We start from the raw sequence: 21,827 nt of genomic DNA on the forward strand, positions 1-21,827 counted from the left end.
CAGTGAGAATGAGATTGGGAAAAGAGGAATGATAATGTGTGATGTCGGGTGAAAGGATAAATAAAAGAGCACGGCATCGCCCCATCGACAACTGCAAGAAATAGAAACAATAGTCAAAAACATAGAGTTTCAACCGCTTAATCTTTACAAGATTCAACACCTTTGTTATGGCTTCCCATATTAAGCTGTATCTCTTTGGAGACCAAACCTTTGAGATCCAGCCTCATCTCAAGACCCTCTTCCAGAAGCGCGACAATCTCTTCCTCCAAGACTTTCTGAACAAGGCCTACTATGCTATCCGCGTTGAGATTTTCAAGGTTCCTTATAGCATTCGTAGAGATCTTCCTCGTTTCACTTGTCTCGAAGATCTCCTCCTTTGGGACCAAAGTCGCCAGCGATGTATCGCTCTTGATATGGCCATGACTACCCTTTACCAACTTGCGACGTTTATCAGGTACATATTTCCCAGTACAGACTTGCAGTGCAGTCACTAACACAAGCTCAGCCAAGCTGGGATTTCATCATATGATGCACAGAGTACAAGGGTCATTGGTCTCTGCACAGGCGCATTTGCAGCTGCAGCTCTGAGTTGCAGTAGTTTCACAGCAGACCTTATTCCCATGGCTGTCAACGCCGTCGTTGCCTCTTTCAGAACTGGCTTGCTTGTTGCTGATACTGCTAGAAGGGTTGACCATTCGCAGAACATGGACCAAAGCTGGGCACTTCTCGTTCCGGGACAGAAGGCGTCTGAGGGCGTTGAAGAGTTTTGCAATGAGAGTGTAAGTATAAGTCAATTGGTAATCGAGAGATGTACACTAACAGTCTGTAGGACCTTCCATTGACAAGCAGACCTTACATAAGCGCCTATGCCCCTAATGGCATCACCGTCAGCGGTCCCCCACAGCGCCTTATTGAACTTGCACAATACTTGGCTGGCAAGAGTATTACTTCTAAGAGTATTCCAATACGTGGCGCTTATCATGCACCGCATCTCTACTCTCAGGAGAATGCACGAGGAATCATCGCAAGTTTGATGCTCAACAAAGCCACAGCTCTTTCTGAACAGATTACTCTTCTCTCAAGCACTGGCATCAAGCCTGATGAACGCAGTTTCACTACACTCCTAGAAGATGCTGTCGCTCAGGTTTTGATTCATCCTCTCCGCTGGACTTCCATCTTCAAGGAGGTGCAAGCTTCCTTGGAAGATGCTTCTTCTGAGAAGTTCACTGTTGTGCCATTTGGTACCAACGCTGAGTATCTTATCTACACTGCTCTCAAGAAGACCTCTCTTCGCCCTCTTGTCCCTGATACCATAGCCCCGAGTCAAAAGATTCCCGTCGGAGACATCCCTGATTCGGGTACCGCCAAGCCAAAGCTTGCTATCGTTGCCATGTCAGGTCGCTTCCCCGGCGCAAAGGACAATGAAGCATATTGGGATCTTCTCTACAAAGGCTTGGATGTTCACAAGCCAGTCCCAAGTCTTCGCTGGGATCAAAAGACTCATGTCGATCCAACTGGAAAGGCCAAGAACACTAGCGCCACCCCGTTTGGCTGCTGGCTCGATGAGCCTGGTCAATTTGACGCTCGCTTCTTCAACATCTCTCCTCGTGAGGCTCCTCAGGTTGATCCCGCTCAGAGACTTGCTCTCATGACAGCCTATGAAGCGATTGAACAAGCTGGTATAGTCCCAGATGCTACTCCCTCCACTCGTCCTGATCGCGTCGGTGTATTCTACGGTGTCACCAGCAACGATTGGATAGAAACGAATAGCGCGCAGAACATCGATACGTACTTCATCCCCGGCGGCAACAGAGCTTTTATCCCAGGCCGCATCAACTACTTCTTCAAGTTCAGCGGCCCCAGCTATGCTGTCGATACAGCCTGTTCGTCCAGTCTCGCGGGTATTCATCTCGCCTGCAACGCCCTCTGGCAAAACGACGTCGATACTGCCATCGCAGGTGGAACAAATGTTCTAGCAAACCCTGATTTCCACGCTGGCCTTGACCGTGGACACTTTCTGTCTCGTACAGGAAACTGTAAGACCTTTGATGATGGCGCTGATGGGTACTGTCGAGGCGAGGGTATCGCGACGATCATCATGAAAAGGCTTGATGATGCCCTTGCCGAGAATGATCCCATTCTTGGTGTTGTCCTAGGCGCGTATACGAACCATTCTGCCGAGTCGGAGAGTATCACCAGGCCACACGCCGGAGCTCAACAAGCCATCTTTAACAAGATTCTCAATCAGGCAGACGTTGATCCGTATACGGTTGGCTATGTCGAGATGCATGGAACGTAAGTCTTCTATCTTAGTTAACTTATTATTTGACTTGTTACTGACAATGTTATCCAGAGGCACTCAGGCGGGCGATGCGACAGAAATGTTGTCTGTTCTAGATACATTCGCACCACCAGTCTCAGGCTCCAGGCCCTCTCGCCCAAATGACCAGAAGCTGTATATTGGTTCAGCAAAAGCCAATATCGGTCATGGAGAGGCAGCCTCTGGTGCATGCAGTGTCATCAAAGTCTTGCAGATGATGCAGAAGAACACTATTGTCCCACACTGCGGCATCAAGACCAAGATCAACCATCGTTTCCCGACAGACTTGGAGGAGCGCAATATTCGAATTGCATTTGAACCCACACCTTGGGAAAGAATCAATCTTGACACTCCCAGACGAGTCATGGTGAACAACTTCAGTGCTGCAGGTGGTAACTCTGCTTTGTTGATTCAAGATGCGCCACCCAAGAAACAACTTGCTTCTGGAAAGGACACTCGAGTTCAATTTTCCATCGCTTTTACTGCGAAGAGCGGCGTTTCTCTACAGGGTAATCTGAGGTCGATGCTCAAGTTCCTGGCTGGGAGTCCTGATATCTCGCTTGCTGAGCTTTCGTACACAACCACTGCTCGACGCATCCATCACCAACATCGGGTCCTGATCTCAGGCTCTACCCCGAGTGAGATCTGTAACAAGATCGAGACTGCTCTTGAGAGCAACACTGGAGTCAATCGTCCCAAGAGTGCACCCAAGGTTGTGTTTTCCTTCACTGGTCAAGGGGCTCAGTACCCAGGAATGGGGAAGCAGCTCTTCGAAGAAAACACCTTTGTGCGCAATGAACTCCTCCAACTAGACCAAATTGCTCAGAATTTGGGATTCCCCTCTATGCTACCCTTCATCCAGTCTGAAGAACCAGATGTCGCCAAGTTTGCGCCGTCGCTAGTCCAACTCGCCAGTGTTTCTCTTCAGATCACACTAAGCAAGCTCTGGGCCTCTTGGGGCATTGTTCCTAGTGCAGTCGTCGGACACAGTCTTGGGGAATACGCCGCTCTCAATGTCGCCGGTGTACTTTCCGACACCGATACCCTCTTCCTGGTCGGTAGTAGGGCACAATTGCTTGAGACCAAGTGCACTCGAGGTACGCATGCTATGCTTGTGGTCAAGGGGTCTCAGGATGAGATCGCCGAGGCTTTGAGAGGCGAAGAGTACGAGACTGCCTGCATTAATTCCCCCATCGAGACTGTCCTTGCTGGTCCCAACGATCAAGTCACCAAGGTCAAGGAGATTCTCTCTTCAGAGAGCTTCAAGACAACTTTGCTCAAGGTCCCTTATGCTTTCCACTCATCTCAACTTGAGCCAGTTGTTGCAGAGATTGAGATGTTAGCGAGCAAGGTATCATTCTCGGCGCCCAGCATTCCCATTCTCTGTCCTCTTGATGGCACTGTAGTTGAGGATGACGACGTCTTTGGCGCTTCTTATCTTGCAAAGCACTCGCGCCAACCTGTTAACATGCTTTCCGCTCTCGCAACAGCTTATCGGGAGGGTACAATCAGCGATCGCCACATGATGCTCGAAGTTGGTCCTCATCCTGCTGTTACGGGCATGGTCAAGCCCACTCTCGGCCAACAGATAACATGCATTGCCTCCCTCCAACGTGGCAGAGCACCATGGGAGATGCTCTCCGCTGCACTCAAGACACTGTATGATGCAGGTTCAAGCATCAACTGGGCTGAATACCAGAGTAGCTTTCCAGGTTCGCACTCTGTCGTTGCCCTTCCAGCTTACAGTTGGGAGCTCAAGGATTACTGGATCAAGTATGTGAATGACTGGTCACTCCGAAAGGGTGACCCTCCTCTGGTCATCAACAACGCGCCCAAACTTGAGAGCACCACCATTCATCGCGTTGTTGAGGAAGAAGGCGACTCTAACAAGATCCACATCATTGTCGAGGCGGACATTGCTCGCAAGGACTTGAGCCCACTCGTCCAAGGACATGAAGTCGACGGTATCCCTCTATGCACCCCATCTGTGTATGCCGACATTGGTTTGACTCTGGGCAAGTACCTTCTTGAGAAGTATCAACCCCAGAACAGGGATAACATGGTTGTTGTCTCGGACATGACTGTTTCCAAGGCTTTGATCTTGCGAGGCGATGGTTCGAAGCAACCCATTCAGGCTCATGCTGAAGCTGACTGGTTGTCTCAATCTGTGGCTATCAAGTTCATGTCTTTTGATGTAGGCATTACCCGTTAGTGAGCCGTATCAATACTAACTTTCTCACAGAACAAGGGTAATCTTCAAGAACACTCTGCTTGTGTCGTCCGCTACAAGGACAGAACTCACCAGAAGACCCTACAATCTGAGGCCCAGCAAACCAAGCGAAAGATACAGAATCTTCGTGATCAAGTCACGACCGACGAAAGCGCTCGCTTTAACCGCCCCATGGTCTACCGCATGATTCGTCCCCTTGCGCGTTTCCACGATGACTACCGTGCTATCGACGAAGTTGTGCTCAACAGTGAAACTCTCGAAGCATCCAGTAAGATCAGTTTCGGCACTGTGAAGCGCGAGGGAGATTATCACACTCACCCTGCTGTCATTGATTCCCTTACCCAATCTTGCGGTTTCGCCATGAATTGTAATGACCATACCGACATTGACGTCGATGTGTACATGAATCATGGTTGGGGATCACTGGAGCTCTTTGAGGCTTTAGACTTTGAGAAGGAGTATACTACCTACACGCAGATGCATGCTGGTGAGGACAAGCTATGGTATGGCGATGTGACCGTCTTTGACGGGGACAGGGTCGTTGCTTTCTTTGGGCAGATTGCGGTAAGTACTATCCTTGAGTATGGCTTGATACAATACTGACGGGGGGTTAGATCCAAGGTGTTCCTCGACGAGTTCTCAAGGTCATTCTCTCCATTGAGAGTGGTAAGAAAGGTCAACCTCAGCGCCCGGTTCAGGATAAACCTCAAACCACTTCCAAGCCCTCGGCCACGCCATCACCCAAGCCGACCCAGAACAAGCCAGCAGCCAAGATGGAACCAACAAAGTTCTCCACTGCCCTTCGTATCATCTCAGAAGAGAGCGGTATCGAAATTTCCGACTTTACGGACGGAACCACCTTTTCAGATGTAGGCATCGACTCCCTCTTAGGTCTCACAATATCCGCTCGGTTCCAAGAAGAACTTGACATCGACCTCGACTTCAACGCCCTTTTCTTCGAACATCCCACCGTCAAAGACCTTCGCAACTTCCTTCAAGGTCCAGAAGAAGACGTCAGTGGTAGTTCATCTTCCGCAGCCAGCGACTCTGGCAAAGACAACAACACGTCTGGAAGTACTACTCCTGAACTTCACGAGGAGTTTGTCAAGTCCATCGACGTCGAGTTTGAGCGTGCCCTTGAGATCATCTCTGAAGAGAGTGGTGTTGCGCGCGCTGATTTGGATGATGACACCAATTTTGCCGACTGTGGTGTTGATTCGCTTTTGTCGCTGGTCATTGCGAGTCGTTTCCAGGATGCCTTTGAGCTGGATGTTGGACACGAGCAGTTGTTCATGGAGTGCCAGACGGTCGCTGATCTTAGGACTATGCTTACCAAAGAGATGGGCATTGTTGAAGCACCGCCTGTTGTCGCTATTGGAGTCCCTGCGCCTGTTGTTTCGGAAGCTATCGCTAAAGAGACTTCCATTACTCACAGCGATGTCTCTGCCCTTGCATCGCGAGAAAAGGCCATCACTGATCTCGTCCACAAGTATGCCGCTGGCTTTTCTGCGCCTACTTCGACCCCCTCTGCTTCCCCTGTCGGAAAGAATGACAACGTCGTTCTCGTCACTGGTGCGTCTGGTGGTCTTGGTAGTCACCTTGTCTACGCTCTCGCCCAACTTGAAGATGTTAGCACAGTCATTTGCCTCAATCGTACAAACAGAGAGGATCCCGAGACCCGACAGTACAAGGCTATGAGAGATAAGGGTATTCGATTCCCAGAGAATCTCAAGTCCAAGCTGCGAATCTTCCAGACCGACACTTCGAAGCCCAAGCTGGGACTTGAAGATAGCGAGTACGCTTCCATGGTACAGAATGTAACTCACATCATTCATAATGCCTGGCCCATGAGTGCCAAGCGTCCTCTTTCGGGTTTCGAGTCTCAATTCCAAGTCTTCCGCAATCTTCTGGATCTCGGCCGGGAGTGCGCCTCTAGTCGTCCTGAGACCTTCAAGTTCAGCTTCCAGATGGTATCATCTATCGGTGTTGTGGGTCAATGGGGTCTCGCAGCTGGTCAAACAGGCAAGATTGTTGTTCCTGAAGAGAGAGCTACTATCGATTCACTTCTTGGTAATGGCTACGCCGAAGCGAAATGGGGCTGTGAGAGAATGCTTGACGAGACTCTTCACAAGTATCCCAACCGATTCCGTCCCATGGTTGTCCGTCTTGGTCAAATCGCTGGATCCAAGACAAGCGGTTACTGGAACCCGATGGAGCACTTTGGGTTCCTCATCAAGTCTTCGCAGACGTTGAACGCTCTCCCTGACGTGGACGGAAACCTGAACTGGACACCTGTCAACGACATCGCTGATACTCTCACCGATCTCGTCTTGTCTGACCAAGTCCCTCATCCGATTTATCACATCGATAACCCAGTTGGTCAACAATGGCGAGACGTCAACGACATTCTCTCCGACACTCTACGTATTCCTAACAAAGTGCCTTTCAAAGAATGGCTCGACCTGGTACGAAAGGCACCTCAACAGGATAACCCTGCCGCTTTACTAGCAGATTTCCTGGAGGATACTTATCTGCGCATGGCATGCGGTGGTCTTGTACTCGATGTAAAGCATACTCTTGAACACTCCAAGTCTCTGGCGGCAGTTGGACCTGTTTCAGAGACCGTGGTAAGGAAGTATATCCATATCTGGAAGGAGATTGGGTTTTTGAAGACTACTGCGGAGGATAGGGCGGGCTTTGAAGCTGAGAGATTGCGACTTTGGGGACCTAGGAAATAAGGAGTAGGATATAGCGCAGGTAATTTGGCAGGGTCTTTTTGGTTGGGGTTGGCTTTTCTTGCAGATTGTCTTTATGCTCGTTGAGAGTAAATATTTTCATATTTATAGCGTATCTTCAAATAAGTTGAGCAATTCTTTACCTCTTTGTCTAAGTTAGTAGTGTAAGAACATTCTTCATCTATGCAGAACTCGCAGGGCTTATTACCATCTCAATTCTGTATCAGCGCCCTTGGAGGTATATGTACGGGTTATCATCTCCTGTCCACAGCGACGACATGCTAATGATAGAGGAGCATAACGACGCCTTTACACCCACAGCTTCATTATTCTTAGACTTCGTCCTGACTGAATAAAACTATCTTACTTCTGGCCTGCCTGGGTTTTGTCAGCTGTATCTTTCCACTGTCTGTCTATTAACATAGAGTAGACGAATGGCTCTTGATCCTTCTTCTTAGGCACTGTAGTCAGTGAATCACTACGAACCTGGATCTGCCTCTGCTACGAGTATTTAGTCCTCTTTCCTCCCCATCTTCTTCTCTTCTAATTCTTCTCTTACATCCATTTCTTTCCTTCACCGTTGACAGCTGCCTGGATTTACTTGGCACTGGTTACAAGAAGCCTGGCACTGCTTGACAGCTGTCACTCAGCCAGAAATCCAACCCAGACATCCGTAGCCCTTGGCTTCTGCCTATTTCTTTTCACGCTACCTGGTACGCGTTCTTCATTTTTCTTCTTCCCATCCACCGTCGCTGACTTTCTCTCAAGCTGACACAACCTCTACAATTCAACATCACACCGACCGCAGAGACGATGCGGGCGAGTCAGAGCAAAACCAGAATCAGCAAGATCGCGACGATGGCGACTCTGACGAATACGTTCCTGATGATAAGAGCGATACTAGCAGCCCTCACGGAGAGGAGTGTCCTGACACATTGACCGTGGCGTCGGGCGACGATGAGCAAGAGGTCACTCATTTTATCGACCAACTTCGCGCTGGCATTGTAAGTCGTCAAAGCTGACAATTTCGGAATGCATGATGCTGACTGTGAGTCCTTAAAGGCTTCGCACAATGATGCAGATCACCCTGGTCTTATCCCAGGATTGAGAAGCACCATTTCCCTCTTCCATCATCAACGACGCGCTGGCCACAGCTGCGCTTTTCGCAAAGAACTCTCGTTTCAAGGGAATGATCTTGGCTGGTCCCCCTGGTCTTGGCAAGACTCTATCGGCACTTGCCACGATCGCTGTTTCGACTGCAAAGACCGGAAGCATCAAAGGTCCTTGTATCATCGTCGCTCCTCGTTCGTCTTGCCAACAATGGATGGCCGAGATTGAGACCTTCTTTAAACATGTATGTGCTGCCTACAGTGTCCAAGCTGGTATTTCTTATGCTCTTTCTTCCGTAACCTGCGCAGGGTGGCATCACAAAGGCTGACCTCCTAAGTCTTAGGGTACAAGCATGAACAACCTAAAAGTCTGGTCTAAGTGGCCTAAGATGACCTACTAGTTTCGTCTCTTATATTTTCTGTCACCTAAACGCACCTTCCTAACTTCTCGCGGGGTCATTCTTCCCTTGGTTACAAACTTAGTTCTTTCCTCGGTTGCTTGCTTCAACACCCCGCAGGCGCCTTCCTCTTCAAAACACACTCGCCAATATTATCAAGCCCGCTGCGAAAGCGAGTCCCCTTCCGCTCTCTCACTCCTACAAGACCCCGTCTTGCCCACCATCTTCATTAACATCATCTTTCATTCTTACAGAGGGTCACTCATTCATCGAAGTAACTCCCTAGGTACTCATCCTACAATCGTTACGATGCCGATCGGATTAGGCATCTACGGCGGTCACCTTCTTGACGATAGGTGGGAGGGAAACAAAAGCGACAAAGGGAAGAAGCAAACCCCGGAAGAAAAGCTCGTCAACACGGTCGTGGAAAAGATGAAAGGCAAACTCGAAGAAGAAGCTAAGAAATTGGCAGCCAAGTCTCCTGCCACATCCAACAGTATCAACATGAAGCCCCTACCTGCAACACCTGCGAACTTGTTTTCTCTAATGGATGAGTGGCGAGCCACCCAGTCGCATCCCATGAGGAGAGCTGCTTCCTTCTCGTATGCAGAGCAGCCACCGTACTATGGACAGCCATACCCCAGATCATCTAGTCGTTTTCGGTATGATGAACAGCCCGGTAAGTCTAGAGCCCGTCAATCCAACCAGGATTTCTTCTCACAATGTTTAGAATACTCTCACGCACCTTACTCCTGGTCAACAAGCGCATCTCCGTATTCAGCGGCATCACCACACGTGCCACCACCCCCATACACCCATACATCCACTTTCAACAACTCCTCATACCAACCCAGGATGTCTAGTTCAATTCCATACCAGTCCTTCCCAAATCGACCTCCTTCGCCTTACCATTCTTACTATGCACCATTGGCTACCTCTCGCTATCCCTCAGATTTGAAGCACGAGGCTTCTTTCTACACCCCGTCATACTCCAAGCGTCATGGGGCGTCGGCCCCTCAGATTGTTATATCCTCAAAGCCCTATTTGCACTCAAGATACCCATCTGGCCACGAATACCTCCGAACTGATGTCGGATTCTACCCATACAATCCAGACCCGAACGTCAATGGACTCGCATGGCTGTCAAAAAAGGGGTTCGAGACTCAACAGGATATCACTGTCAACTTTGAAGACTACGACGGGTTCATTCGCACCCATTGCCCTGATGCTCGACTGTTAGTCCCGTATCAAGACCTCCCGTGACTAGGTCTGGTGGGACAGAGGAGGAAACCACCAGGAAGACGATGGAAACCAGTAGGAAAGAGGAGAAGCCTCGTTTAGGCAGCTCGCCGGCGCCGACGGATGAAATGAACCATATACGGTCTTTTTGTGGTATTGACACTTGTTGAGTTAGTATGGGCCTCTTTCATTATACCCTAAACGACAGTTCTACAGCATATTTTGTCAATCATATCCTATTCGAAGGCAGCCACCTAGCTTCAAGCCATGATCTAATTTGTAATTGTTGTTCCATCCAAGTAGGCATTTCGCTGTCTACCTGTTAGGCATTCCAGACTGCAGCCCAGTCTTCCACAACTTGCGATCCAAGTATTCCAGCTGCTCTGTCCTGTACGTATCCTCTTCCACGTATGCCACCGAAGAGTTGTCGATATGGAACACCATATTCCTACCTTCATCAAGCCCATACTTTGGCCACTCCGAGCTTTGCATTCCATCAAAGTTGGGGTCTAGATTACTTGCAAAACTGATCCACATGCGCGACATTAAGACCGACAACCCATCAAAAGAACCAGGCCTAGTCTCTGTAGCGTTGAGCTGAGCCAGTCGCTCCGTGTTGCGAAAGATAAACGGTAGATCAACCGAATGACCGGCTCCTTGTACTGGATTGCGGTCTCCTGATACAACGTCAAAGCGATAGCTGTATGCCGTAAGGTTGGTATCGGCCCATTTCCTGTTCCAGGCTCTTCTTGGTGCATGCATCGCTCTATCTCCTCCAAACGCAACCGCGCGCTTCCACTGGGCTCCATACGAGGCCAACTGTCCAGAGGGACGTCCTTTAAATGTAGCAGGGAGGCCGACGCGCGGAATGTCAGGGTACAACGCAGATATAGCTTCGATGGTACTGTTGCTGGCTCCTTCTCTGCGTAGGTACGCTTCCCACTCTTGTGTCGTGTTGATCCCTCTTTGAGCAAAGAAGTCGCCGTCATCGGTTGCGACGCCATTGATGATCGGTACATGAACGAACTTCTCGTGCCGAACTAGCTCTGAGCGGTCATCTTGGATAAAGTCGCCATCCACAATATCGAGGTAGACAGGGAACGAGACGTTTCCGATAATCTCTGCTAGTTCCAAAGATGGTACTTCTCGAAGACACTGCAACGAATCTTTCGCAGTTTCACAGCCTGTCGATTTGAGAAGTGATGTATATCCCTTGTCCCAATTCGGAGCATCATCGACTTCTTCCTCTCGAAAATTGGTATGAAACCCAGTAGCGCTTTCAAGAATAGCTGCTCTGAACAATCCATCGTCTCGGCCTCCAAAGGCAGTTAATTGAGATGCTACACCACGAGCTCCGCCACTCTGGCCCCAGATGGTTACTTTCTCTGAGTCGCCACCGAATGCAGCAATGTTCTCTTGAATCCACTGTAGAGCAAGTCTCTGGTCTCGAAAGCCATTGTTTCCTTGACCTGCTTTCTCAACAGCTGAACTCCATAGATATCCCCATGCTCCAAGACGATAGTTGATCGAGACACCAATAATCGGTGAGCCTATTTTGACTGATTCGTCAACGATCCAGCTGAGGTTGGAATAAGGATCACCGCTATACCCTCCAACCAAACCACCACCGTGGATCCAGACAAGGACAGGGAGTTTGTCGTCTCTGGCAGATGCTGGACGGATGACGTTAAGGTGAAGACAATCATCAGAGCCACCTGACAGTGGACCGGAGGGATACCCGTACTGGTAGCATTTGGACTGGTAGTCTGTTGCATTTCGCACGTCGGACCAAGTTTCGTTCAGAGGTTGAGGATGTCTGAATCGGAGATTGTTCAGAGGAGGTTGGGCATAAGGCATACCGAGGAAGAAATCCTGATTATAAGCCGAGTTGTGAGTACCATAATATGACCCGTTTCGAAGTTGAACAACAGGGCTGTTTGCAGAAGCAACGCCCACAACCAACGCAAGAAGAACAGCACCCAGCATCATGAATGGATACTATTAAAGACTTGGACACTCTCTTAACGAAGCAAGGGACCCAATCAAGGCATATATATACTCCTCCCCGAAAGCACTTACACGTTGGTAAAACGGCCCTCGGCGCCGATGATGGTCCAGACGGTGTTCGGCGCCGTGTCCGAAAGACGTCACTTCCCCACAGTCCATAATCCGGGGTAACGATCTTTGTGGGGATAATCCATGAAAGAGTCTGCAGTTGACAGGCCAAGACTTGTTTTTCCATGGATTAAGATGAACTACTCGGTCGTACTTCGGGCGAGGAAGAGACGCTACGTCGGGTGAGGAAAGGGTAGATGGATGGCAAGGTGTTATTGAAGCATCATGTGAGGAGTTGGGTTCACCAGCAGCAAGGTAGATCAGTCTCGGATGAAGTTCACGGCTTGTAAATGGTGCCCAAGCATAACTCGTAACTCCGTCCTATCTATGAATCAAAATATATCCCGCAAGCACCTCGCTGAATATGATGCAAAAGACCACCCATCATAGTATCACCCACTCCTCATCTCGAAACGTTCTCTCTCAGACCTTTAGTCCTCAACGTAAACTTAGTACCATCCTCCCCAAAAGGCAGTGAAAGCAAATCATCCAGACTCTCCAGGTGCTCATCGTTATTATGCCCAACCGTCTTGCTATGCCCATTACTCTTGAGAAGCGCATCTCTCAACGCATCCCCATGATGATTCACCTCACTGTCCGTACTATCCCTGCGACTTTCATTCAGACTGCTGTTATCGCCGTCCAGTTGCGCCGACATGGTCGACATCCTCCCCTTGAGTCTGCCCGCCCATAAGCCACGAACGCCGCCTTTCTTGCGCTCCGGTACTTGGTCGCTACCGGCGCTACAGACATATAGCAAGTATTTGAGGTTCGGAAGGGAATGTCTGATGTCTACCACGCGCAGACCCTGAGACGAGCAGAGAGCTTCGATGTTCTTGTTGAGGAGAAACCAAGCGTATTCGAAGCGCCATTGTCCAGCGGTGGAGCCTCCGCGAGGTAAATATAGAGGAAACTCCCTTCGCGAGACGGTCTTTTCTGATAATTGAGAAATATCATCGCGTGCATAAGATCGAGAACCGAACCAGTCTAGCGGGTATGGTAATGGATGTGCGAGGTAGAACTGCAAATGTTTCGTGAGTAACGCGACGAATCCTAGCCCAGCCGATAAAACATCCTCGGAGATATGTTTTGCAGTCGAAGCATCGTATGTCGAGTTTGGGAGTGGTATGTTGCATATCTGGAAGGACAGTGGTGGCGCATTAGGGATTGGCGTGATGGGGAATATATCTGCAAGGTCAGAGCAAATGCGCCTTCGCTGTCCGCGGATTTGCTGCTGCGTTTCTTCGAGAAGTTCTTTGGAAGTAGTCAACTTCTCTCGGTTATTGGCCATGTCTGTTTCTGCTTGTGCCTCAAGCTCTCTTCCCTTCACGATAGCTTCACGTCTTGCTCTTATCGACTCCCGTAGGTCATCCCGTTTCTTTTGCGCCAAGTTGTTCGAACGTCGTTGCGCTGCCACGTACTTTTCCGCCACGGACACAGCCTCTTGCGCCATTTCCGATTTGTCGACCGGCGAGCCATCGAGCATATTATTTATCTCTTCCATCAGTCGATGCTGCGTCTCCATGGCGTCTTCTATCGAGCTCTCCAAGTTGGCCAACTTCATAAGCGCGGTATATGACGACGTTGCCACTGTCGGTGCTTGTTTCGGCTCCGATATCTTGTTGGGAAAGTCGAACGAGTAAACGCCATCTTCGAGGTGGAATATCAGTGCGTTTGGAGGAAATTTTCGGTCCATGAGAGTTCCTATAAAGTTGAGGCGTCGCAGATCGACTGATTCGTCGAGGAGAAAAGTCCACGTCTCGGCTTTCGGTCGTCGTGCCCAGACTCGAATGAGCAAGGAATCGCATCTTGAAATAGCCGGGGCACAGTTTTCCAAGCTGAAGAATTTAAAGTTGAAGCTCTAGGAACAGTCAGATTTGTTATTTGTTGCCCAATTGACGCTCTTCTTACCGTCGCTCGTTCGCGCACCTCGCTGATGTAGACAGGCTCAGCATCGCCATCCACATGCAACGAGTAAAAGACGTCTCCAACAGAGCCTTCAAATAGCATTTCTAGATTCTTCTGCCTAGCAACGGGATTAACATGCGCCAAGCTCAGACTCGTCCTGCGCTTCTGCTGAGGTCGCAAAGCATCATGTCGCACACTATCCTTCCTCAAGCTCTCAGACGATCGCGAGGGATGCAATTGGCCCGTCTCCCTGAGAACAGGTAATTTATTCGTGCTCGTGGCGAGGTCAGCGTCGTCAGCTGTTCTGAGGCTCGTGGGCGCAAAGGACAAGTTGCGCAGCCATATTCCGCGGAGGTGACGAAGCTTGCGATTCTGGGCGACAAGACGCGGGCGACGAGGTTCGGCGAGAGAGGACATTGACATTTTGCATGCCGCGATTGCGCAGCTGATTGTTCTGGCGGCTATGACATTGGAGGGGGAGAGAGGGTGAAGCTTTTGAGGAGCTTTGGGGGGTTGGAGTTGGTGCGTGGGGAGAAGGTAGTCGTCATCATGGTAACTACGAGAGCTCCGAGCTTAACTGGGATCGCGAATCGCGATAGTTGCATATTTGGTTTAATGGCATAGAGCTCAAGACTCGGCTTTATTTTTATTATGTTAGCATTCTATGTTGATGTTATATGTTTATTAATTTACATGAGATTCGACATGATTATTTAATAGTTTGCATCATATTATCTTGATATCAGTATACACGACAAGACAACACCAAGGAGCTAAAGTGAGTGCACCAACATAACCTCCTCACAATCAACCTACCCCGGATCTAAGTCTAAATTTAAAGTGAGACATTTACAACAACCTTGCAACCGCCAGAACTCAAAGGTTATTACAAAAGCTAGCTGCTGGAAACATAAGAGATGAAATTAGTATTTCAGTTTATCTGAATTGCAACAGACCTTTAGGCTGCTCGTTTCCTACTCTCAACCCTCTGGTCCATGGCCCAGCTTCATAACATCCTCACAACCTCAAACTCTCCAAATCATTCGTCTGCCCCAGCAAATTCACCAACGGCAAAAACAACTTCTCCTCCTCCGCCCCAGCAAGAATCTCCTTCAAATCATCCCAATTCTTCCAATACCACCCCGCACACTTCTTTGGCTCAAGAATCTTAAATCTCCATATTAGCTTTTTTAATCCATCTCTCTCCACTGTTTTTAAACATACCTGAGGCTCTGCATTCTCATCCACCATCTCACAACGCACAAATATCGTAATGTAGTGCTTCGTCTCACTCTCAAAGACATCGTTCGTCACAGCTACCACTTTGGTGGCGCGGACTTGAAGGCCTGTCTCTTCGAGGGTTTCTCTTGCTGCGCATTCGAAGAAGGACTCGCCGTAGTCTAGATGGCCGCCTGGGAGCTGAATGGTACCTGTATCGTATTAGATATGTAAACATGGTAGGGTTGGGTGTAGTTTACCTGCTCCGTGACTCCCCATTCGCTTTCCAGTGAGAAACTTGCCGTCGCGGGCGTAGATAAGGGCGGCGACGCCAACACGGGGGTTAGGACCTTCTGTAGCCATTGTGAATGCAGATCAATGGTATAAATGTAAGAATAAGAGACCGATATTTTGTTTATAGACAATTGATCTTGAGCGCGGTGCTATTAGTTTTGTAGTTGTTAGTGGAATGCCCAGCCAGGCGCAGCTGATGACTCACCCCATAGGCGCACTTACCTATATGCAACCCCATCCGACAGTGAGCACTAATGAACTAGAAAAATAAATAATTGGAGAGCAAAAGTCTGTACAACGCTGTGGACAGTGAGTCAGTCAAGATTGTGTTGCTCAAGAGTGCAAATCAGAGCTTGTATATTGACGCTCAGCGCTAAAGAAACCACTCTAACAACCAACTCATAAACAAACATGGAATAGTTGCATGATAATCACAAGACGAAATCAATGAAGAGTGATAATGTGTTGAAAAGTGTATTGTATAATAAAAAATTGAGTAGTTTTGAACGCCTCCGTATATACGCTTGGAAAAGACGTAATAAATGTTGCTAACAATAAAATCTTCGTCAGTTCGTATCCATTTCCATGTCCAAGATTCTAGATATAATGCAGATTCGCATCCACCACTATATACTACAGGAATCTCAATCTTTCTGTTCAAGGCCTCTCAAACGAAGCATAAAGCTCCTCAATTTTCTTCAGATCTTTGACCAAAGAAAACTGAGAAAGCTCAGGCTTCAGTCTAGAGACCCAAAACAGAACGATCGGGAGTACATAGGTATTTGTTCCTGGTAAGTTGACTCCCGACAGGAAGTAAATAAGTTATAGCAGAACTATCTGCTTGTAACTTCATATGCCTCGGCTGCATGAGGCTTGAAAATCAATCACCGAGCCGGCGAACCGAGGCATCCGACACGCCTCGAAGGACCTGCCTACGCCGCTGAAGCAGGCCCTGCAAAAAAGGTCTCGCCGAGCTCGCCCGACAGTCATGGGAAGGGCTGCGACGGCGCAAACAGACCGTATAGTGCGTCCTGAGAAATATCCTTCTCTTGATCGTTCAAAAAGTCAAGAAGACCTGGCGAGTGACCAAACGTGGGATCAAAGTGGTCCATGTTCGGGATGTAGTCCGATGCAGAGGCGGACATGTAAGCGCCCGTTGGTGTGGATGTGTTGGGCGCTATTGTGTTTGATGAAGGTGCCATGGCGAGCGGGAAGAAGAAACTCTCATCGAGGCCAGCTGGGTGAGGTTGCTCCGTACCAGTAGAGCCACTTTCCTTGATACTAGTCTGAAACTCGCGAACCATATCCTGCAGAACACTGAGGGGCTTCTTAAGACCAAAGTTGCAGCCGACTTGCAATTCGCTGAGACATGTCCAGAAGAAAGAGATGGGTTCTGTAAATTGGCCTCGCTCGTGACGCTCCTGGCGAAGAATGACAATAACTGCGGAGTAGACTGCGTATGAGAGCAAGAATGGCGCACGGCGGAGAGTAAAAGACTCGCGATATCGGCGGACGACCTTTTGGATCATCAATGCGCTTTGGATGCAAGCTTCTTCACCTCGTCGCTTCATGGTTTCGTCAGTGTGGCGTCTAAGATGACCCTCCTCGAGGAAAGCACGGTGTAGCAGAATGGTGAGAGCGTGAAATGTCGTACTACACATCCTTGTCAGTATTTTTATTGTGGCATGGGGTCACTTGAGTAGACTCACTGTGGGGTGATTTGATGAGGAGGAGGGGTGATGGTGGTGTTGTCGTCAGGATCAAAGCGCAGGTGACTGGGGAGACTGGTCTGCCACTTCTCAAATTCCCTCTCGATGGATTCCTTCTTGTTCAAAAGATACTCAGTTGTGTATTTGACGCACTGAATTCCATAAAGATCGTTGATTCTCGTAGAAATCTGCAATAGTCGCACAAGACTGCTGAACGTTGATACCGCATGAGCTGGTTGACGACCATACGGCGGAGGTGCTGAACCTGGTGATTTGGGATCGATATAAGGTTCCCACTCTTCTAGTTCTTCAAAAGTGTCAAGTAGCTGTAGGGGTACTCTGGCCTGAGCTGAGGCGAACATGCAAGGTCGTCCAAGATACAAGGCCTGAGTAGCATCCGTTGTGAAAGCAGCCCAGTAAAGGCGTTTGCGCATCTCCTGCTCCAAGTCTGTCCGTAGCACACGCTGCTCATTGACACCGCCGGTGCTCTCATAATCGGGACCGAGCATCAAATGACACCCTAGATCGATAATCATACGATGCGCTGTTCCTGACAAACTCCACCCTGCGCTTGGTTTGCCTTGTGATACCAATGATACACTCGTGAGTAACAGGGCAAGAGCAGAAGGAATGCTGGGCTTGTCGAGTTCATCAATCAAAAGCTCGCGGAATCGGTCGTAGAAGCGTCTGCCAACACTTTGAGGGTCGTCGGGATCAGCGCGGAGACATGCACGGTCGCTGTAGAGTGAAGTCGAATAGAAAATGGCATTGAGAAGGAGTTTATTGGCGAAAGGACCACCACCACTAGCAAGACTGTCCATGATAGCAGGTCGGTATGAGATGAGATAAGCATAATGTTGTCGGTTGAAGTGCAAGTCGAGAAGATGCTTGGCTAGCTCAGGGTCTACTCCATCAAGATCCATCAAGTCTCGCGGGTTTCGAAACATGCGCGCTTCTCGCTGCCGTTGAAGCGCAGCATTGCTTATAAGTCGAGCTTTGGAAGCTGATATAGCATCGTCGCCTTTTCGGGTCATCTTGTTGATGTTTTCTCGGTGTTGCGCTCGGGATGTAGGGTTCATGATACTGGCGAGACCATGGACTGCAGACACATAGCCGTTCTCGTGGAACACACCAGCGACTCGGGCTTCGCTTGGCGACAATCCCGTGCCGTCTCCGTTGCCGTCGTTACTTATAGGTCGAGGCACAGATTTCACGGGCGCAAGTTCGGCGGAATCCAGTTGTGTTGCGCTCGCTCGTGAGAGGATCGTATTGAAGCTATCAAGTCTCGGTTTCGTCTCTCCGTCCGTCGGACCAACGCTACTTCTCGGCGGCGAAGACAAGAAACTAGCGCTCATATCTTGCGCAACCGTAGATGCCGTGGGTGTCGGAAGAGGACTCGCAATAGCAGCTGTGGAAGCAAGGCGACTTAAGCCGTGTGTGGTGTAATCCTGCGAGGCGCGAGACGGGTGGTCGGTATCCATAAGCTCAGCCGTCCAAGCGGACTGCATCTCGGACGAAAGGATTCCGGCGGCTTTCATGTGGTCGAGCATGGCGGCGACGGTGGCCTCGAGGCTCTGGACGCGAGCGCGGGAGGGTCTGGGTTCTCGTCGGGCATCGTGAGGGTATACGCAGGGGAGACTGTTGGTGCTGCATTCAACACACTGCGGGCGCGTGCCGTCGCAACGGACTTTCTTTTGTCGACATGGCGTGCAAGTCTTGCAGAGAGCACCACTGGCTGAACCTTTGGACTCGCGTCCACTCTGACGTTTGGCAATTTTGTTTGGATTCGTCATTTTAGAATCTGGCGAACATGATATGGAAAGAGAAGAGTGATGGGGTTGAAAAAGGAATTATTATGCGGTCGCTGTTCGAATTGTCGGCTCAGGTGAGCGGCTTCGGTGTTCCGGGTAGTGAGATGCCCTGCAAGGTGTGCGGTATGCTGTGCAAATGGAGGAGCTCCCACTGGACCTGAGTGCTTCCCGTTCCCGCGGGGAGGATCGGGCGATAATGGCCCACTGGGGAATTAGCGCCCAACCACTAGAAGCCGGTCCCTGGATCCGCTAGCCACAGTCTTCCCCAGATCCAGCCCGGGTCCACCCGATACACTCCTCGGATGCGGTTATTATCGCGTTTGTGAGTGGTTAAGAAGAGCATGGGTATTTTGTTACGGAGGTCAGGCTCGGAGATGCAAGGTTTAAGATGTTGTAATTTTTTTAAAGCGAAGTTAAGACGCTGATATGTTGTTGTGAGGTTGTTTAAATGATACAAATAGCCACTGTTGATGATATAACGGGCATATCTCGGAGCCGTTCGGTGTTGAAATAGACATAAAGTTCCAGATGAATCTCGGGGATCGCTAAAAGTCCCCGCGTTTCTGCCGTCAGAAAGTCTGTTGTGCATGATAATGGACAGACGGGAGAGTGGTGGGGATTCACATGTCGAGCTGCCACATGTGAGCTCGCTATACGTCTATGGTTAAGGTAAACGTTCTAATACCCACTATCCAAAACACAATGCCTCCATATTCGTATTCATTCGGCTATAATATTGTACACTCACTAACTGCCTGGTAATCTTGTTCAACCTCTGTTGTAATCTGTGTTCCTGCTTCGACACCAGCATCCAATCCAGTCTTGATCTCCCCCACCGTCTCTCGCATCTCCATTGCATAGAGTCGTTCCCTAACCGATAAAGCATGTCCCAAATAGTCCGCTCCAATACAATCGCTCTCGTAATCCAATAGTATACTCGCCATCTCATCATTCCGGTATCCATCCGTTGCCGCTGCATATACCATTGTAAGAAATTCAGGCACAAACATGGCCCCGTATGGACGAGCATTCTCACACTGCTGCACAAGAGCAATGGATTCATCAACACAATCGTGAACATACCCAACAAGATCAAGATTCTTGTCCCATATTTGCAGAGTGTGATTGATCACTGCTGTCATGGCGAGAAGTATTGCGTATGCAAATCTGTATGAACTGCACACTCTCTTTGACATGGCTTGTGCATTGGGAGCTGCGGCTGCCATCGTCGCAAGTGAGATGAGTCGTCGAACCTTGGGCATTTCAAATTGTATAACGCTGTAGATACATTGAAGTTGATGAATATGCTTCTTTGGCGAGCGCATAAAAATGGACACCTCGGCTAGTGTCCCAGATTCGAGACTGATGAAGCTTCCTTGGTGATACTTGACAGGTCGAGGAGTGCCTATCGTTTCACATGCTTCCCAGAACCACGGCCCTAGTTCGAACTGAGGATTCAGAAAGCTTGCCATGACCTGGAATTAGAGTCAGTTTGGATTCTATGTATTGGAGTGGTATAGGTTCTTACTGCTAGTTGTGTCAGTCCAACCATGTATGGCTCCAGATCATCCAGTTGCTTTTTCAAGACAGCTTCACGAAATAGAACTGATATTATCTCACGATGTTGTTCAACCGATTTACGATCAATCCAGTACTATTTGTAAGTTAGCTAAACTTTATCATTGAGATTAGAAAGGAAGGACTTACATGACACACAAACATGACGGAAACAACCTGCATTTTCATCATGATGGACTCCTTTGGATCAATAATCGCTTTTCTCGTAGCAGCCAAAGCATCTCCATAATGCGTCAACCCTTCGACCCTCAAACTCGGACACTGATGAGATCTATAAAGCGTAACCATGGCGGCCACACATGAATCAAGTGCGGCATTGTAACCGATCTGAGCCACGAGTTCTGGGATGAGTTTTCCGCCGAATGCACGAATATCGAAGCGGCAGTCTTCAGTCTGAAGGATATGAACTAGTGAGGATGATATCCTCGTTTGTGCGTTGCTTGGACTCCGTCTTGGGGACGATGTGAGGGTTTGTTCGTTGTTCTCGCTTTGGAAGGAGGAATGAAATTTCCATCTTTTGACACCATTTCCGACACATGATATTCCAACTCGTCTACATCTTCCACAAGTTGGTTTGGCTTGATCGCACTGTTCATATCAGTTAGTCCATAATGAGGCCATATATAAGCAGGGAAAATTGCTCACTCTCTTCTTTTGTCTGCGACAGCCGTCGCATCCGAGACTAGACGGTGTTCCTGGCATAGTGAATTGTATGAGATGGCATTGCTATCAAACTTCGATTCGTTATGATAACAATCGTTTATATGTCGTCGATGTTGTGAGACAAAGGGTCCACTTGCCGACGATCCTCGGTGATGAGTGAAGTGACCTGACGTCGAATTTGACTGCGCCTTAACTTCAGCGGACAAGGCGGAGCAACAAATGCGACAGGGGATCGACAGGCTTACTCAGGACAGGTTCCACAGTTCGGAATGTTTGTTTCAACGTGTAGGGCTGCTAATTAAAATAAATGTCCGATGGATGACGGATGCATGTCTAACAGAATATGCACATATTTCTCTTCGGTGTGTCTGTTGAGTGATTTCTATGCTGTCAACCTCGCCCGATCTGACTAAGTCTATTTGCCCCTTACAAGCACACGGCGGCACCCGTAGACCTGAGCATCTGCTGAGATGAGACATGAGTGCGAGATGATTAATTAT

At 49.1% G+C, this 21,827-nt stretch overlaps 7 protein-coding genes across 7 annotated transcripts; 2 read left to right on the top strand and 5 right to left on the bottom strand.

The window, feature by feature from the left end:
• Window positions 1–620: 620 nt before the first annotated feature.
• FGSG_09182 (uncharacterized protein) lies at window positions 621–7,288 on the top strand (the record flags this gene model as incomplete). The annotated part of the gene is made up of 6 exons (XM_011330295.1): window positions 621–779; window positions 830–2,295; window positions 2,354–3,979; window positions 4,025–4,514; window positions 4,563–5,114; window positions 5,165–7,288. 6 exons carry the CDS (start codon window positions 621–623, stop codon window positions 7,286–7,288), a joined length of 6,417 nt encoding a protein of 2,138 aa, XP_011328597.1.
• A 180-nt stretch (window positions 7,289–7,468) lies between these two features.
• FGSG_13527 (uncharacterized protein) lies at window positions 7,469–10,281 on the top strand (the record flags this gene model as incomplete). Its single annotated transcript, XM_011330296.1, has 4 exons — window positions 7,469–7,523; window positions 8,054–8,289; window positions 8,472–8,639; window positions 8,913–10,281. The coding sequence occupies 4 exons, from the start codon at window positions 7,469–7,471 to the stop codon at window positions 10,053–10,055; spliced, it is 1,602 nt and encodes a 533-aa protein (XP_011328598.1). The 3' UTR covers window positions 10,056–10,281.
• A 65-nt stretch (window positions 10,282–10,346) lies between these two features.
• FGSG_09181 (uncharacterized protein) lies at window positions 10,347–12,017 on the bottom strand (the record flags this gene model as incomplete). The annotated part of the gene is made up of 1 exon (XM_011330297.1): window positions 10,347–12,017. The coding sequence occupies one exon, from the start codon at window positions 12,015–12,017 to the stop codon at window positions 10,347–10,349; it is 1,671 nt and encodes a 556-aa protein (XP_011328599.1).
• Window positions 12,018–12,549: 532 nt separating this feature from the next.
• FGSG_09180 (uncharacterized protein) lies at window positions 12,550–14,477 on the bottom strand (the record flags this gene model as incomplete). The annotated part of the gene is made up of 2 exons (XM_011330298.1): window positions 12,550–14,007; window positions 14,058–14,477. 2 exons carry the CDS (start codon window positions 14,475–14,477, stop codon window positions 12,550–12,552), a joined length of 1,878 nt encoding a protein of 625 aa, XP_011328600.1.
• A 594-nt stretch (window positions 14,478–15,071) lies between these two features.
• On the bottom strand, window positions 15,072–15,635 carry FGSG_09179 (uncharacterized protein; the record flags this gene model as incomplete). The annotated part of the gene is made up of 3 exons (XM_011330299.1): window positions 15,072–15,221; window positions 15,279–15,484; window positions 15,533–15,635. 3 exons carry the CDS (start codon window positions 15,633–15,635, stop codon window positions 15,072–15,074), a joined length of 459 nt encoding a protein of 152 aa, XP_011328601.1.
• A 456-nt stretch (window positions 15,636–16,091) lies between these two features.
• FGSG_09178 (uncharacterized protein) lies at window positions 16,092–19,068 on the bottom strand (the record flags this gene model as incomplete). The annotated part of the gene is made up of 2 exons (XM_011330300.1): window positions 16,092–17,219; window positions 17,276–19,068. 2 exons carry the CDS (start codon window positions 19,066–19,068, stop codon window positions 16,553–16,555), a joined length of 2,460 nt encoding a protein of 819 aa, XP_011328602.1. The 3' UTR covers window positions 16,092–16,552.
• Window positions 19,069–19,530: 462 nt separating this feature from the next.
• On the bottom strand, window positions 19,531–21,366 carry FGSG_09177 (uncharacterized protein; the record flags this gene model as incomplete). Its single annotated transcript, XM_011330301.1, has 5 exons — window positions 19,531–19,718; window positions 19,835–20,561; window positions 20,615–20,740; window positions 20,794–21,252; window positions 21,310–21,366. The coding sequence occupies 5 exons, from the start codon at window positions 21,364–21,366 to the stop codon at window positions 19,531–19,533; spliced, it is 1,557 nt and encodes a 518-aa protein (XP_011328603.1).
• Between the last annotated feature and the right edge of the window lie 461 nt (window positions 21,367–21,827).

The sequence above is a fragment of the Fusarium graminearum genome, chromosome 4 (genome assembly GCF_000240135.3).
Source record: "Fusarium graminearum PH-1 chromosome 4, whole genome shotgun sequence".
NCBI lineage: Eukaryota > Fungi > Ascomycota > Sordariomycetes > Hypocreales > Nectriaceae > Fusarium > Fusarium graminearum.